General features: G+C 44.6%; 1 protein-coding gene across 11 annotated transcripts in view; it reads right to left on the reverse strand.

Annotated features, from left to right (window-relative positions):
* Positions 1-17,311, reverse strand: part of SPTLC1 (serine palmitoyltransferase long chain base subunit 1) — a 90,636-nt gene extending 73,325 nt beyond the window's left edge. For 2 of the 11 annotated variants that reach the window (XM_036302427.1, XM_036302428.1), the window contains exons 1-3: positions 17,071-17,305; positions 10,151-10,258; positions 7,540-7,634 (exon numbers count right to left, since the gene is read on the reverse strand). In XM_036302427.1, coding sequence (XP_036158320.1) covers positions 7,540-7,634; positions 10,151-10,258; positions 17,071-17,127 — 260 coding nt within the window. In that variant the 5' untranslated portion in view covers positions 17,128-17,305. Of the gene's footprint in view, positions 1-7,539; positions 7,635-10,150; positions 10,259-10,569; positions 10,591-17,070 lie in introns of those variants that run through there. The other 9 variants (XR_004966656.1, XR_004966655.1, XM_036302433.1 and 6 more) reach the window with 9 other exon arrangements.
* Between the last annotated feature and the right edge of the window lie 376 nt (positions 17,312-17,687).

Genomic DNA, 17,687 nt, shown 5'->3' on the forward strand with positions numbered 1-17,687 from the left:
CACGGAGAAACCAAACTATCAAGAACGAGCACACCCAAAGCCGCTGAGCACAGGCCAGCTGAAGCACGACACAGGATGTGGGGACCGGTTTTCGTCCAGCACCTGGGACAAGGCAGGAAAACAGCTTCCGGTGAGCACCAGGAGGCTCACACCTGTGCCCCATGCAGGGACCTGACACAGGAATCCTGGAGAGCAAGACCCTTCAGGGTCGCCTTGCAGAAGTCAGTAAAATCAATCCAGAAAGACAGCTCCACAGTCAAGGCCTCAGAGAATGGGAGGAAGGAAAATAAAACCTTCCCAACCAAAAACCCCAGCCTCACTGTTAGGTCACCTGGATGAATGAAGGTTCATAGGTGGCTTAGTGAACTTGGAAACGGAGAAGGGTGCTCTACCCGAGAAAAACAACCATTTCAGACTCCAGCAACATCAGGTTTGGCGCTGGTGAGAATAGACAACTAGACCAGTGAGTGAATCTGGAACTCAAGAGAGCTGTGTATACATGAGTACCTGGCAAACGATAGCATTTGCCCCACAAATGACTTAGTTACACACAGATATTTCTCTATGGGGGAAAAAATAAAGTTGTATAATCATGTACAAAGGTGAATTCCAGACATGTCACAAACCAAAAAGGTATTTTGGAAAAGATAATGAATGAAAATGTAGAAGAATGTTTTTGTGACCTTGGAGTAGGAAATGATCTCTGAAGCAAGTCTCAAAATATGCAAACCATGAAGCCGAAATGAACAAAACTGATCAAGTCAAAATTAACACCAAAGATGAAGTTAACAGGTGTATAATAAAGAGATTGATTGTATTTCACTGAATCTAAGAGGGCATCAACTGTATTTTATCGGCCACTACAGAAGAAAACACTGCTGATTAGAAGGTCAGGATGCTTCCTTGTCATCTAGAATTTTTTAGACTATATTTAATGAAAAGATCTGTTGGGTACTCTTAGACACAGACTTTGGTTACACTCTTCTGAACTTCTGAAAAGGAAAATACTAGCAATTCAATTGGTCAGGACATTCCTAACCTCTTTGCCCAAGTTCCGACTGTCTGCTCTCCTCTGCTAAGCCACGGACACTGTGGCCATTCACACTATTCTGCTGTCTGCCACCGAATACCCAGGCAGTGGCTTCGCAGGTGCTCTCCTACCATCTGACAAGTTGGTGTCACTCATTCTCTACGTTTTAATGCTGGAACTTTCCTATGAACTAAACTCCTAGTTTCATCTTTTGCCAATTGAACCATGTTTCTAGAAAGTAAGCTGTTATTACCCAAAGGCAGCAGAATCTGACAAAGGGACACTCAAACCTTAGTTGCAGTAGCCTCTGTTAGCCTACTTGGAGTGGTTTGGCCCTTTCTCCTGCCATCAGCTGATTTACTTACCAGCGCTGCCCATAACTCAACTGAAGTGCTGGCAGTAAACACAGTCATGACCTAGTTCACTGGTACACAGGCAGTGACAGCCCCCCGCCCCAGGCCCCTTAGCTGACAAAGACTTGCAGCAGCTGTATGATTCACCCCCAATTCAGAGATCTTAAAATAGAAGGGGGAAAAAAAGGTGCATTTTAGAAGCAGTGTAATAAAGTACCACATCAAAAACTGACCAAAGCCTGGTTGGTGTGGCTCAGTGATTGAGCGTCAACCCATGAACCAAGAGGTCACCAGTTCAATTCCCGGTCAGGATACACGCCTGGGTTGTGGGTTCCATCCCAGTGGAAGGTATGCAGGAGGCAGCCGATCGGTGATGTTTCTCTGTCTCAACAATAAAAACATATTAAAAAAAAAACCAACTGACTAAGGATTAGAATCCACATGGCTCTATTAATCAAAGGACACACTAGAGATCAGCAGAAAGATATAAAAAGATATCAGGAGGCATTCATAAAAGGCAAAACCCAGCAGCTGGTAAATACTCAAAGGCTCAAATAATCAGAGAAATGCAAAATAAACTAATGCAACCAACCAAGGCTGTGAGGAAACTGAAGCCCCATAGACTAACGCAGGGGAGCGCCCATGGGCAGGTCACGATGGAGGGATCAAACAGGTTTGCAAGGGGACATTAACACAGGGTTTTCTATGCATCTTTCTCCCCAAGATGGTATTTAGAACTCAGTTACCATACACAACAGAAGATGCAGCAGTCAGAGGAAATGACAAGAAGGACCCGGCACCCACCTCTGTATGCCTTGCTTCCTATTTCCTCAGACCACTCAATGCCAGCAAACGCTGTATTTATTTCATTGCCGGTCTGTCTGTCCCAAGAAAACTAAGATTTTGATTTATTGCTCTATAAACCAATGTGCTGAGCACATTCCTTAAACATAGTAGGTATTTGTTGAAAAAAATAAATGTTGAGCAGAAATCTTGAGCAAAAAGTCAGAATACAGCTCTAGCCAGTTTGGCTCAGTGGATAGAGCATCAGCCCTCAGACTGAAGGGTCCCGGGTTTGATTCTAGTCAAGGGCATGTACCTTAGTCGCAGGTTTCCCGGCCCTAGTCGGGGTGCGTGCACAAGGCAACCAATCGATGTGTCTCTCTCACATCGATGTTTCTCTCTACCTCTCCCCCTCCCTTCCACTCTGTCTAAAAGTCAGTGGAAAAATATCCTTGGGTGAGGATTAACAAAAAACAGAACATCAGAATAGTCTAGAACACAAAATTAAAAACATACATTCATAAAACATTAAGAATATGTTTTAAACCAACAACATAAATATACAATGTATCATTTTAATAACATAGAAATGTGTCACACACAAAATGCTGCTAGAAAGCATGATAAAGTATTACAGTGGGTGTCTTAGTGAAGAGGAGAGTAGAGGCAGACACCAGGGACAAAGGACATTGAGAACGAAGCAAACAAGAGCACTGCCTCAGGTGGGTGCTGACAAGAGTGGAGCTGAGCCAAGGGGTCACCCCTATGTCTCCACAAAAGGCGTGCCACGGAGAAAACAAACCAGAAGTAAACCTCTGGAGAATGAGTGAGGAAGGAGACACAATGATGCTCGCAGTGGAGACATGAGCCCCACAGATGTGTCATTCCCTATCCTACATAATAAAACCCTAATATGCAAATCGATCAAACAGCGGAACGACCAGTCGCTATGATGCGTACTGACCACCAGGGGGAGACACTCAACATAGAAGCTGCCCCTGGTAATCAGTGTGCTCCAACAGGGGGAGTGCCACTCAGCCAGAAGCCGAGCTCAGGGCTGGCCAGCGCAGCGGCAATGGCGGGAGCCTCTCCCACCTCCGCAGCAGTGCTAAAGATCCCTTGGGGGATGTCCAACTGCCAGCAGGTGGACATCCCCCAAGGCATCCTGGACTGCAAGAGGGCACAGGCTGGGCTGAGGGAACCCCCCTGCCCAGTGCATGGATGTCAGCACTGGGCCTCTAGTGTATGTATAATAAAGTGTTATGAATACATTTTTTATATATATGCCCAGAAGAAACCTAAAACTACTCATGCCAAAACATTTGAAAACACAAGAAATGGACAATGACTAAATGATGGTAAGAAAAACTTAAGAAGGAAACCTGAATAGCTTTACAAACTCATTGAAGACAATGAAATCATGATTAAAAATCTGTGCTCAACAGAACACCATATGAAACACATATTGTTGCTAGGGAAATGGTAAGACTAATATATCTTTGATATTAAAACTGGACCAGCACAGTAAGGGAAAAGAAGAAACTAAACTCATTTGTCAACATAGACGTGAAAAATCCCAAATATTAGCAAAACAAATCCTGTAGTTTACAAAAACCACAGTCATCCTTAAATAGGGTTTATCCTAGGAACGTAACGATTACTTCCTAACAGAAAAACCTATCCGCTCACAAAAATGCCTACAAAAGTCTAAAATATTTGACCTTACCAAGAGCAGGCATAGGCGATGACAGGAACAAAATGTGGGAAACTAGAGAGCAGGTGGGTAAGTTGTATTTGGTAAAACAGAGACCAGAAAGAAAGCTGAGGGTGCGAAAGCTGAGCATGAGTGCGCTGGCGGGGAAAAGCCTGCAGCAGACATGAAAATGCTCCCCAGCTGGGGGCAGCGCTCCCTGGGAGAGGGGAACAGGCGGGGGACTCAGGAGCCCAGCCTGGAACCCATGATAAGGAGTCATTTCCTTAGGTCCCTTTCCGGCCCTGCAGGAAGGCGGGAAATTTACTCTGGAAATGCTGAATATAAACTAAAATTCCTAAGGACCAGTGAGGGGACAGTACCACTCTGAAAACAGAAATCAGTATAAATTTGCCATAATAAAAATGGGACACTGAGCCCTCCTCCGTCCTCCAAATCAGCTCCCAGAGGGCTGGAAGTCAGGCTTATTAAGGGCACCCCCTAAGACCGCCCCACTCCCATCCCAACACACAGGAGTACTCCTCTGCAGTGAAATTCAAAGTTAAGACATGAAAAGCAGAAAATACTGAATCTGGGATTCCCTCAAATAAATGGGCAGGTCCTTGTCTGATTATCCTAAATTGATGCCCACTATCAGTCAGGAAGCCCAGCCCACTGACACAGGGCTTCGAATTAGCATTTCAGTGTCTCAGTCTTAAAAATAGATTTTCATCAGAGTGCCAAGACAATTCAATAGGGAAAGAATAGTCTTTTCAACAAAAGGTGCTGGGATAACTGGGTATACACATGTAAAAGAATGGAGATGAATCCCTACCTCACAGCATTATAAAAATTAACTCAAAATAAATCACTGACCTAATTTAAGTGCAAAAACTATAAACTCTTAGGAAACGCAAAGGAGTAAATCTTCATAATGTTGGACTAGGCAAAGATTTTTTTGATATAACACAAAAGCACAAGCAGCAAGAGTAAAAAGAGATAAATTGGACTTCATTAAAATAAAAAACATTTGTCAGGCCGGTGAGGCCCAGTGGTTGAGCATCGACCTATGAATCAGGAGGACATGGTTCAATTCCTGGTCAGGGCACATGCCTGGGTTAGGGTTAGGGGCTTGATTCCCAGTAGGAGGCATGCAGGAGGCAGCTAATCAGTGATTCTCTTTTAGCACTGATGTTTCTCTCTCGCTCTCCCTCTCCCTCTCCCTTCCTCTCTGAAATCAATAAAAATATATCTTAAAAAATTAAAAACATTTGTGCTTCAAAATACACTAGAAAAGATACAAAAACCTAGAGAATGGGAGAAAATATTTACAAATCATGTATCTGATAAGGGCCTACTATCCAAAATATATAAAGAACTCTTACAACTCAATGATAAAAGATAAATAACTGAGTAGACTATTCTCCAAAGAAGATATATGAAAATGGCCAATAACCACATAAAAAGACACTCAGTAACATTAGCCATTTGGTATACTACTTCCCACCTACTAGGAAGGCTATAATTAAAAAAGACAGAAAATAAGGGTTGGCTAGGATGTGGAGAAAGTGGAGTTCTCATATACTACTGGTGGGATGTAAATGATTCAGCCAGTTTGGAAAACAGTTTGGTGGTTTCTCAAAATGAGTTGCTATATGACTAACAAGTCCACTCTTAGGTATATACCCAAGACAAATGAAAACATGTCCGCACAAAAATGTGTTCACAAGTATTTGAACATATACATACATATTTATATGTATTTTCTTTTTTCATGTACCCCCAAGTGGAAACAACCCAAATGTCCATCAACTGAAGAATGTGTAAACACCATGTGATCTATCCACAGAGTGGGGTGTTCTTTATCCATAAAATGAATAAAACACTGGCACATGCTACAACATGCATAAGCCTTGAAAATATTAGGCTCCAGGAAAGAAGGCAGATACAAAAGGCCACATACTGAATGGCTCCTTTTATATGAAATGCCCAGAATAGGCAAATCCATAGAGAAAGTGAATTAGTAGTTGCCAGGGGCTGAGGAGGAGAGAGAATGGGGAATAAATGCTATTGGGTGTGGAATTTCTTTCTGGGGTGATGAAAATTCTGAAATTGGATGGCGGCAATAGTTGCACAACTCTGTGAATATACTAAAACCCATTTAATGATGTACCGTAAAAGGGTGAATTTAATGGTATATGGATATTGCAATAAGGCTGTTACATAAATTTTAAAAAATTATCCAAATTAAGTAAATTCACTTACTTTTGTGTCAACTCAGTATTGAATATAAAGAGGAACTGCATAAGTTGAAAACTCTAAACTTATCAATAACAAAATGTTTTATTTGTGCATGGTTTTTGCAGGCTATTTATATTATGCTATTAATTATAATGAAACATTCTGCATATTGAAGATAAAAAGATGCTAAGGACCACCAGACATTGAGAAAGTGCCTAAATGTGCAATAAAAACACACAAAACAATCATTCTAATGTAAAAGAGTAAACTATCCACCAACTTCAAGATAGTGGTGATACTGTGTGGGAGGCAAGAGTAAGTGATATATGGGAGTTTCTTTAGCTATATCTGTAATGGTTTCTTTCTTTTTAAAAATAGATTTCAAGTGCCGAGGCCGGTTTGGCTCAGTGGATGGAGCGTCGGCCTGCGGACTGAAAGGTCCCAGGTTCGATTCCGGTCAAGGGTATGTACCTGGGTTGCGGGCACATCCCCAGTGGGAGATGTGCAGGAGGCGGCTGATCAATGTTTCTCTCCCATCGATGTTTCTAACTCTCTATCTCTCTCCCTTCCTCTCTGTAAAAAATCAATAAAATATATTTTAAAAAAATAGATTTCAAGTAAAGATAGCAAAATGCCTGTTAATTCTGGATGATTAATACATATGTGTCTGTATTTTTAAAATACTTAAAAGCACATACAAAAAGCAAAGATACCCAACAGAAAAACTAATAATAAAAACAGATCAGACACTGAAAGCAAGGAGAGGTAGGATAAGTGAGCTGAAGTTTCATAATTCATACTGCGAGTCCATAGGTGTTTTCCACCGTTAATCAAGTAGTAGTAGTGTCAGCAAACTGTTAACAGCTTATTATGAAGGAAACCGACAACAGACGTAAAATCAGAAACCAGGTGGGAAGGAGTGTTGCTTTTCATTTTAAGTGTGTCTGACCATTTGACATATTATCATGTGCGTGTATTACTTTGAAAAATAAAATTTTTTTTAGAAAAAGGAACAAACTGTAATGCCCAAATTGGAGACTACAAAAAATGCCCATACCATTCCTAAAAGAAAGTTTTATGTTGGGAACTAAAGCAGGTAGTTTCTGATTAGCACTCATTCCTAAATGTTTTTTAAAAAACATATTTTATTGATTTTTTTTTTACAGAGAGGAAGGGAGAGGGATAGTCAAAAACACTGATGAGAGAGAAATATCGATCAGCTGTCTCCTGCACACCTCCTACTGGGGATGTGCCCGCAACCAAGGTACATGCCCCTGACCAGAATCAAACCTGGGACCTTTCAGTCCGCAGGCCAACGCTCTATCCACTGAGCCAAACCGGTTAGGGCCTAAATGTTTTATTTCAGGTAAAAAAGGAATAGCATTAAACTACTGTATACTTTGCTGAGCTTACCCACAGGAAACAGTAGCAAAGTGATTTACCCTGAAACAATGTTGTAGTTGAGAGCAGGATGGTCTTTTGAGATAGGAGGAACAAGAGGTTCTGGTTGCCACTCTTCAATCAATTCTTCTTTTTCCTACAAGAGAAAAGGTGTTAAGACAGCACAATGCTAGTTACCGGACAGTGACTCCAGCAGTATCACTGTTTGTTGTAATGGAACCGTCATAATGAACACACTGCTAGAACCAGAGGTCTAGTTGTAGTTAGAAATGAAATAGAATCATTTTTGAGTTTGGGGCACTTAACCTCCTCATATCATAGGCAAAATACTTTTTTTCCATGTAGTTTTGTAGGTGACTGGAAAATTTAAGAAAACTTTACTTCTATAGTCAGAATTTTTCATCGTGCAAAGTACAACTTATACTGATTGTGAAACAAAAAGAAAGTATACAATACAAAGGTGAGAAGCATGATTTCTGCTAGGTCAGCTCAGCCTCTATCCCAAGACAAGACAGAAAGCCACACCAGAAGTGCTGATGGAGGTGACCATCATGGGAAGGGATCAACCAGATCACCAAGCACTGTTCCTACAAGCCATCTGCAGGGATTCAGGCAGAGCTAAAACACAGATAAAAACTCTGTTACAATTATTGTAATGGGATTTTGTTTGGAATTTCTCATAAAAAGCTACTTTATTCCTTGTATCTGTTACTTTATGCATTATAAGTATTTTGATAATTTTGTGTTATCTTTTTTTGAATCAGGAAAAAAGGTAATTTTGAAAATGTGTCTGGATGTACAGGATGAGATGAGGCCCCTAAATTAACATGGTGGCCACAGCAATTCTTGCCTCACAAACAGACCCTCTCCCAATAGTTCTAGTCTCAGACTTCCAATAAACGCTTCTGTGCATTTTTCTCCTATTAGGCAACTCCAGAGCAAGACCAAAAGCATATCCATACACCTGATTTTCAGGTGCTCAAAAATACTGGCTGAATAAATCAACCAATAAATGTCTCATCTGTTTCTGCCAATGACCTCATGGAAGAGAACAGCAGCCGTGTACATGCCTCGCACACTGTCCCCTCGCTAGCGTGCAGAGGTGTAAGAACCCACGCACGATGCCCTGCCATTCAGAGCCTCTGTAGGTCTATCCAACTGAGAAGGACACTTCTCATTCACAGCACTCGGTTTCTTCCTCCCACTGCTGGGAGGGTTAGATGTCAGTGATTACTAAATTTTGTTCTAGCTAAGTCTGCTTTCAGAGGATTTTTCTAAAACTACTAGAGGCCCAATGCACGAAATTCGTGAAAGAGTAGGCCTTCCTTCCCCCGGCTGCCAGCACAGGCTTCCCTCTGGCACTCTGGGCCTGGGCTTCCCTAGACCCTGGAAGGACATCTGGTCTAATTAACATATTACACTGTTGTTATTATAGATGTTTACCTATCGCTCTTTTTTTAAAAAAAGTATATATGTGTGGATTGATATGTCTAAACTAAAACTAAGAATATTTGGATTAATCAAACCCTTTAAAAAGTTGGGCTAGAAATCTGTTTCATGGCCACTTAATCATCCACAAGAAGTTCCTAAATACCAAAGGGAAAAGCATGGAAAGGACTTCTGGCCCGCAAGGCCCAGTCTTACTGCAATGCTACAGAAAAAGTGTTTGTTCTGTGGCATGATAATCCCACAAAGTATTCATTAAAAGGGGCAGGGGAAAGGGAGAGATCTGTGGTCACGTGTAGGGTATTCCTCCAAATAGAGGTTCAAATATGCATATTAAGGGTGACAATCACGCAATGAGATCTTTTGATTCTGCTTTACCCAGGCTGCCATACGTTCTGCCCTAAAAACATATGCTGCATGTTCCCTAGGGGACAGTTTAGTATGAATGATCAGGACAGCAGCAGCTGGTCAGGAAAACCAGGGCAGCAACTGCACATCGATGTGGCAATTCCACGCCACTGCATTTCCTCCTGGGAGGCTCCAGGAAGTAGAGAAAGGCCCAGTGCTCCAGCTTTGCGCTGCACTCAATGCTTCCTGTGAACCAAACTTTCAGAGACTTTTGCGGGAAAACATCTCTCACAATCCCTGCCTCCCAAGCACTGAGGCAGTCACTGAGTGCTCCTACCCTGTCCCTCATACCAATGGACTGCAGTGGGCAGCGCCCTAGTTCCTCTAGTCTAGGCACTTCTGCTTTCTAAGGTTCACCTGGCTTGGGTCCCTTACCATACAGAACACATCAAAATTCGATTTGGGGTGGGGAGGTGGAGAGTGGGGGGAGAGGAGGATTCTTTCCAACTCAGCTTTCTTTATGAAGACCACAGGGAAATCTTCACAGGCTTCAGAAACAGCGGGCCCTTCCCGACAACTCATGTAACTGCATTTGGAAATGGCAAAATTGAGTAGCTCCCCGTGCTTCCCTTTCATCATCTACTCGTAAGACTGCTGCTTGTCCCTTGTAAAGTAAAGAAGTCTGTAACATGCTACTCCTCTGGGCAGGTACTTGGCTTTCCCATAGATTGCCTGTCCCGTATTTCATTCCCCTTGATTTTCTATCAGTACAGAAAATATTTTACCACAGATCCTTCAGGAAAGATGTAGCAACTATCATCATACACCAGATAATAAAATAGAGATTTAATTTCTTACCTTGACTGTAAGATCAGATCGTTCTTGTAATTTGTAAGTTTTCGAGAAAAGAAGTCTGATTATCCAGAGGATTAGAATTCCTTCTAAAATAAGATGGTAAGCAGGAGCCTAAGAGTGAATAAAAAACAGAAGTGAAATGAATTGTAAAACGTGCATATAGAATTTAATGCACCGACAAATACTGCCTCCTATGACCTTTAACCTGTTACTTTTTAAAATTTACTTTAAAAGCTCCTTTCACTTCTACTCGTTGCTTTTCCCATTTCTAACAGGCAATTTCCTCTACACATTAAAAATCTCTGGTATTGTAGCATTAAAATATTGTTAGAAAAAGAACTCTTTAAAATAAATCTGACACAGAATCCCAACATGTCAAACAACATCAATTATGAGATCCTAGAGGTAATTTAAATTTTTACCTGGGAAATGACTGTAACAAACATATCACAGCTTCACAAGCCTTCTTTAACTCCTTCTACCATGTGTGAGGTAACAAAATTATTTGGAAATCAGTTTCCACGGTTCTGCATATCTTACTACATTTTTTTGTATTCTTTTGATAGCCCCTCTAAATTCTTCTTCTAACATGGCAGAGAAAAAAAGACTTTATAAATGCTTGAAGGGATAGCAGGTCTTTTTTCTATTGTAGTTCCCCCAAAATATGTAGTGTTTCCCATATGAACAGGCATAAAGATATCTTAATGAAATTATCCATGTCTGCCTTCTTTCAGGATAAAGCTCAAGGTGACTTCTAATTGCTGTACAACTAGACACACAAAGTGCACGTGGAAGAGTTCACGTATCAACTAAAGCCCAGCCAGTTACAGGGTGCTCTACTCCCATAGTTTGTCATTGGAAAATTTAAAAGAGGTATTTAGAAATGTAAACACAAATTATTTTCAAACATTAGAAAGAAGTGGTGATGAATCATCACAGTTTAAAAAAATCCAGAATGTGGAGATCGGAAAACTACTGAAAAATTTGTTTGTAAATTTTCAGGTCAATGTACAAATAACTTTCATCAAATTATAGATTTCGGTACACATACACACACTATTACTTCTTTTTTGGGTGCACTACACAAGACTCCTCAAATTCTATATACCAAGCACACAGACATCGGGAGCAAGAACAGAAATCTCTCTTTAAGATGATTTTTTAAAATATGCTAATCCCCCTTGAATATAATTCTCTTAAGAATAAAGACTCTAGCCCTGACCGGTTTGGCTCAGTGGACAGAGCGTCGGCCTGCGGATTGAAGGGTCCCAAGTTCGATTCCGGTAAAGGGCATGTACCCTGGTTGCGGGCACATCCCCAGTGGGGGGGTGTGCAGGAGGCAGCTGATCGATGTTTCTCTCTCATCGATGTTTCTAGCTCTCTATCCCTCTCCCTTCCTCTCTGTGAAAAATCAATAAAATATATATAAAAAGAAAAAAGAATAAGGACTCTAAATATCCGTTTGGTTTCTTCAATAATTGGATTCTAGTAGGCAAACATCTGCCCACATCACTAAACATCCCACTCCACAAAGAAAGAACACTCAGAAAAACTGAGACACTAACTGTCTAGTGGATTAATAAAATTCACAAGTGCAGCTTCCTTTCCTGGAAATGTTACATCCAGGGAGACTTCTCCCAAGTGTCACTCTTGCTCAGTTATGCAATTTTCAAGAAGAGAGCAAAAATAAAAAACAAAATATTCATTTATACAAAAATAAACATTAAATTTTAGTACCTCTTATTTTACTATAATTAATCTACTGTTGGACATCCATTATGCCACATCTGCTCTGTCAACTGTTTTTCATCAAGTCCTGGTAAGTCTTGCAGTGGTCGACGCCATCATCACCCATGCCACTAAGCAGTAATGTCAAAAGAAAACTGAGATCCACTGTAAACGAATCTAAGCTCATCCAGCGTCTTGACCTGCACTGTCCAATACCATGGCACTAAGTCACCAGGTAATTATTTAATTACACATCTAAATTAACTTAAATCTAGTTCCTCAGTCACACTAGACACAGTTCAAGTGTCTAATGGCCATGTATGGTTAGAAACAGAGGTTCTACTGGACACTGCGTGAAGCTCAGTTAAATACATGTCAAATAAATGAACATTCTCTAAGACTGAGATTTGGATTTCACGTTATCTAACATATTTGAAACTAGTGGTCCAGTGCACAAAATTCATGCACATTGAAAGGGAATTAATTAGAGGAACGTAATTTGGACTTGCTATCTAATATCAATAATATGTGAGCGTGAGGCAGTCTGCGTTTCTGAAATTCAATGACATGAATTTTAACTATTACTTTGCCAAATAAATGGAATTTGCAGATATCACTTAAAAGAGCATTCGGCTTAATATTAAAAACTCTGGCTACCAAGTCAGGTCTGTTTTCAACTTTTTGCCAGTGTTGTAAATTATTTGCAATATCTGCCCACTTGGGGTTGCATGTCATGGTTATGAATAAATCGGGCTTACCATACTTCGTTACAATTGCCATAGCATCCTGATATCGCTGCTGCATAGTTCTGGGACTACCCTCAAAAGATGATGGAAGGCCCTAACCGGTTTGGCTCAGTGGATAGAGCGTCGGCCTATGGACTAAAGGGTCCCAGGTTCGATTCTGGTCAAGGCCATGTACCTTGGTTGTGAGCACATCCCCAGTAGGTGTGCAGGAGGCAGCTGATCGATGTTTCTCTCTCATCGATGTTTCTGACTCTCTATCCCTCTCCCTTCCCCTCTGTAAAAAATCAATAAAATATATTTAAAAAAAGATGGAAGTATTATCATTTTACCAATCAGCACACTGTCATTTTCAGATCTATAGTTGAGATAATCCATCAAACCACTATATTTTTCAACTCTCAACTTAGATTGGTTTGCTTTGATGACATTTATCTGATTGGCCTCCATTTTTTAATATGAATCCAGGAAAAACTGTTGAGTTAATTTTCCTGCATTTAAAATAGGACTGAACGTGTCCCGCACAGAGAGATGAAATCCGTAATACTACATTTGTGTGACTTGTGTCCTTACATTTTGTCTAGTATTATTGTAGATTACACTGTTGTCTCTGAGTCTTAACGCAATATCTGTTCCCCAGCCTTTTTCACCATGTGGAAAAAGAACAGGATATGTCATTGCATCTAATGTAGGAAACAGGATATTGATTTGTTTCATTTTAGTGGCATTTGGATTATTGGGATCTGGTTTACAATGAATGAGCAAGTCCCTTTCAAAAGGAGGTTCTCCATCTTCGTTTCTGAATATGACAGCAACCTCGGTTACACGGGAGAATTATATCTACCTGGGTCACTGTTACGATCATATTTAATCGCCATTGTTACTTCTGTGGGAGCAATACCTTTTGCTGCTGCTTCAGATTGGGCTTCCTTTTCTACCTCATGTAGCATCTTGTACAATTTTGTTAATTCATTTATTTCATACATGAGGTTGTTGATGTTGATCATGAGTCTTTCTGAGCAGTCCTGGTTTTCTGGCATTGCTAATCTTTTACTTGTAGCTTCACCTGTATCCAAAATATAGAGTTGAGCAAACTTCTGAGAAACACCATCCAAAGGATGTAAAGTTCCAGTGCGGTGATAAACTTGTCTGTGTATTCGAAAGCAGTATGGCCCATATCCTGATGGCGATGCAATATTTGCACCCATAGAAGCAAAAGCAAAAGAACTATTTATGGAACGAATATTTTCCGTGAAATTTTTACTGTCAGAATCTTTGTTTGTCATTAATCTTTTTAAATATGCTGGGTATTCTGGAAAATGTCTACCATTTGGACAGACTTTCCCTTTGTTACAACATCGAGTAAATTTCCCATCAGATGGTTTTTCATCAGAGAAATTGAGTGATAGGCAAAATTCACATCGAACAGTCATTTCACCACAACTATGTTCGAGAATTGCATCCTCATGTACTCCATTTTCACTGAGAAGGCAGTTCCTACCAGTATTGGTAGTACTTGTTGATGACTGTTCTCTAGACATATTCTGTCACCGCCACCGCCTTCATTCAACTTCAAAGGCACGTTGGTCTTTAGACATTTTCTGTTGATGACGCCGGTGCTTTACGGCATCAGAGTGACGTTTTTCCAGTAGCTGTTCAGATACATTCTGTCGCAGGCACCGCCTTCTTTCAAGATCAGATGTACGCTGCTCTACAGACATTTTCTGTCAATAACGCAGGCATCTTTCAGCTGCAGAGCTACGTTGTATCAACAGTTGTTCTTTAGACATAGTCCCACCTCTCTACTGTCACTGAGACACAGGTGAATGAGAGTCCTGGCTGTCAGGCCGCTGAGAGCTGTCTGACCAACAGGTGATTCTGGCTGATTCTGGGGGGGTGGGACTTCCTCCTCCCTGCTGTCAGTTTCCACAGCTGTGATGAGGAAGCTGGGGTGACAGAGGGAGCCACACCCTCCAAGCCGCCCTCTCTCTCTCTCTCTCTCTCTCTCTCTCTCGCTCTGCTCTACGTCAAGTGGCCTCCTTCTCTGCCAAGTCCTCCAAACCTCCCGCTCTCCGCCCACTCTCCCACTCTGCTCTCTGCTGGCAAGGTTCCGGGAGTGGCTAGGCGCAGGCGGCCTCGCCTCCCGGGCCGCTGATGGTCCAAGGAGCCCGCAGCCTGTTGCCTCCTGGGGCGCTTGACACCTGTGTATGCAAATTAACCGCCATCTTTGTCAGGTTAATTTGCATACTCACTCTGATTGGCTGGTGTGAGCATAGGGGAGGGACAGTTAATGTGCATGTTTCTCTTTTATTATATACTAAAGGCCTGGTGCACAAAAATTTGTGCACTCGGGAGGAAGGAGGGCTCCCTCAGCCCGGCCTGTGCCCTCTTGCAGTCTGGGACCCTTCGGGAGATAACGACCTGCTGGCTTAGGCCTGCTCCCGGGTGGCAGAGGGCAGGCCCAATCCCTAGGTGCAGCCCCTGGTCGGGCTCAGAGCAGGGCTGATTGGGGAGTTGGGGCGCCGCCCCTGTCATGCACAGAGCAGGGTGGATCGGGAGGTTGCGATGCCACCCTCAGTCACGCTCAGGGTAGGGCCGATTGGGGGGTTGGGGCACCACCCCCTGTCACAGTCAAGGCAGGGTTGATGGGGAGGTTGCAGCGCCATCCCGTCATGCACAGAACAGGGCCAATCGGGGTTGGGGCGCTGCCTCCGTCACTCACAGAGCAGGGCCCATCAGGGGGGTTGGGGCTCCGTACCCTGTCACACACAGAGCAGGGCCAATCAGGGGGTTGGGGAACTCCCCCCTGTCACGCACAGAGCAGGGCCAATCAGGGGGTTGGGGAGCTCCCCCCTGTCACGCACAGAGCAGGGCCCATCGGGGTTGGGGAGCTCCCTCCTGTCACTCACAGAGTAGGGCCGATAGGGGAGTTGGGGCACCGCCCCCTGTCACACACAGAGCAGGGCAGATCAGGGGATTGGGGTGCCCCACCCTGTCACACTCAGGACAGGGCCGATGGGGAGGTTATGGCTCTACCCCATCACACACAGAGCAGGGCCCGTGCGGGGGGGGGGGGGGGGGGCAGGTTGGGGCGCCGAACCCTGTCACACCCAGAGCCGCAGGGCAATCAGCGGGTTGGGGCGCCTTCCCCTGTCACGAACAGAGCAGGGCGGATAGGGAGGTTGTGGCCCCGCCCCCTGTCACACACAGAGCCGCAGGGTGATCAAGAGGTTTGGGCACTGCCCCCTGTCACACTGATCCCAGTGCTGGGAGGCATATTACCCTTTTACTATATAGAGGCCTGGTGCACAGGTGGGGCCGTCTGGTTTGCCCTTAAGGGTGTCCTGGATCAGGGTGGGGGGTCCCCACTGGGGTGCCTGGCCAGCCTGGGTGAGGGGATGATGGCTGTTTGCAGCTGGTCACACACCCTTCAGGGTGGGGGTCCCCACTGGGGTGCCTGGCCAGTCTGGGTGAGGGGCTGAGGGCTGTTTTCAGGCTGGCGGGTGACGGAAGCTCCCAACCGCTCCTTTTTTTCTTCTTTTTTTTTTTTTTAATTCTGGGCCAGCTTTAGCTTTGAGGCTTGGCTCCAGCTCTTAGGCCTCCGCTGCTGAAAGTAGGTTTCTGGCCTTTGCTTACAATGTTGCGATCCTGCTGGCTGAAGCCCTGCGGACTAAAGCAGGTTTCTGGGGTTTTGTTTAGCTTCTATATTTGTTACATAGTTGCTTAGAGTTGCAGCTCAGAGGCCTGCAGCGGCAGGCGGAGAACGTTGGAGTCCTCCGTCACTGAAGCAAGCAAGCCTCATGTTAGTTTCTAGCTGCCTGGCTGCCGGCGGCCATCTTGGCTGGCAGTTAATTTGCATATCTTGCTGATTAGCCAATGGGAAGGGTAGCAGTCGTACACCAATTACCATATTTCTCTTTTATTAGATAGGATGATGATGATGGCTAGCCTTGTTTATTTACAAGAGAAAATGAGACATACACAGAAGAATGACAAACTACATGCATCTCATATTCCTAAATCCTAAATCATTCTGCTTTTCTAACCTCACGCCCCGATAAAAACAAACTTCAACTTACCACAAGCCCCCCCCTTTTTCTGCTCCACAGTCCCCAAGACCTGACTTCCCAGGGCCTCCCAGCCTGTGCCTTCCGCTCCTAGGGCCAACTAGGCCTCGAGGACCACCTCTTCCCCGCCCTCCCACGCCTTCCGGCCCCGCCCCGACAGGACCGCGCGGGCTCCGCTCCCGGAGCGCAAACCTAGGCCTCGGTTCCGCGCCAGCGGCCCCTCGTCCCTCTCCGCCACTGGACCGGGCGCGCCCACGAGCCCTTCCAGCCCGGACGCCGCGGTCCGGCGAGGCGGAGGCAGTCCCGCGTGGCCTCGGACACCAGCCCGCACGCGTCGCCCCTTCCCCGGGGCGGGGGTCGCGGGCGCTCGAGCAGCCGCGCTCACCTCGTAGAGCGCCTGGACCATCTCCACCAGGACCCACTGCTCCGCGGCGGTCGCCATCGTCAGCCGCTCGGGCTTCCTTCCGGAAGGCGGGCCTCAGGGACGTCACACTGCGCGGCGCCGACCAGTGACGTCGGCGACGGGGGCGAGGCGGCTGAGGCTGGGCACCGCCCCGTCGCGCTTGCGCACTGGGCGGCCGGGACCGCGAGAGGGTGGGCCTGGGCGCTGCCCGGCGCGGCGGAGCGGGGCGCCGAGGGGCTCCGCCGCCGCCTCTGGGACCGGTTCCTACGCGCCGCCAGCGCCCCGCCCCGCCCCGCGCTGGGCCCTCCGGCGGAGGATCCGCACGCGCCCTCGCCCTGGCGGGCGCTGGAGCGCTGGAGCGCTGGAGTGTTAATGTGGCTGAAAACCAGGATCTTTACTCTTAAATTACGGAAGTCGTCCCAGAATGCATTGTCATTCAAAATACAGAAACGTGAATTAAAATAGCTGCTCTTCCCCGGCACTGGCGGGTGCCGCGCGTGGACTGGGGCTTCGCAGTGTTGCATAGAAGGAGGGGTGAGACCTTCCGGATTCCTCAGTGTCCGACCAAGGAAAGTCCAACATACAGAAAATTTTATCAG

Source organism: Myotis myotis, unplaced genomic scaffold (assembly GCF_014108235.1).
Source record: "Myotis myotis isolate mMyoMyo1 unplaced genomic scaffold, mMyoMyo1.p scaffold_m19_p_31, whole genome shotgun sequence".
NCBI classification, from domain to species: domain Eukaryota; kingdom Metazoa; phylum Chordata; class Mammalia; order Chiroptera; family Vespertilionidae; genus Myotis; species Myotis myotis.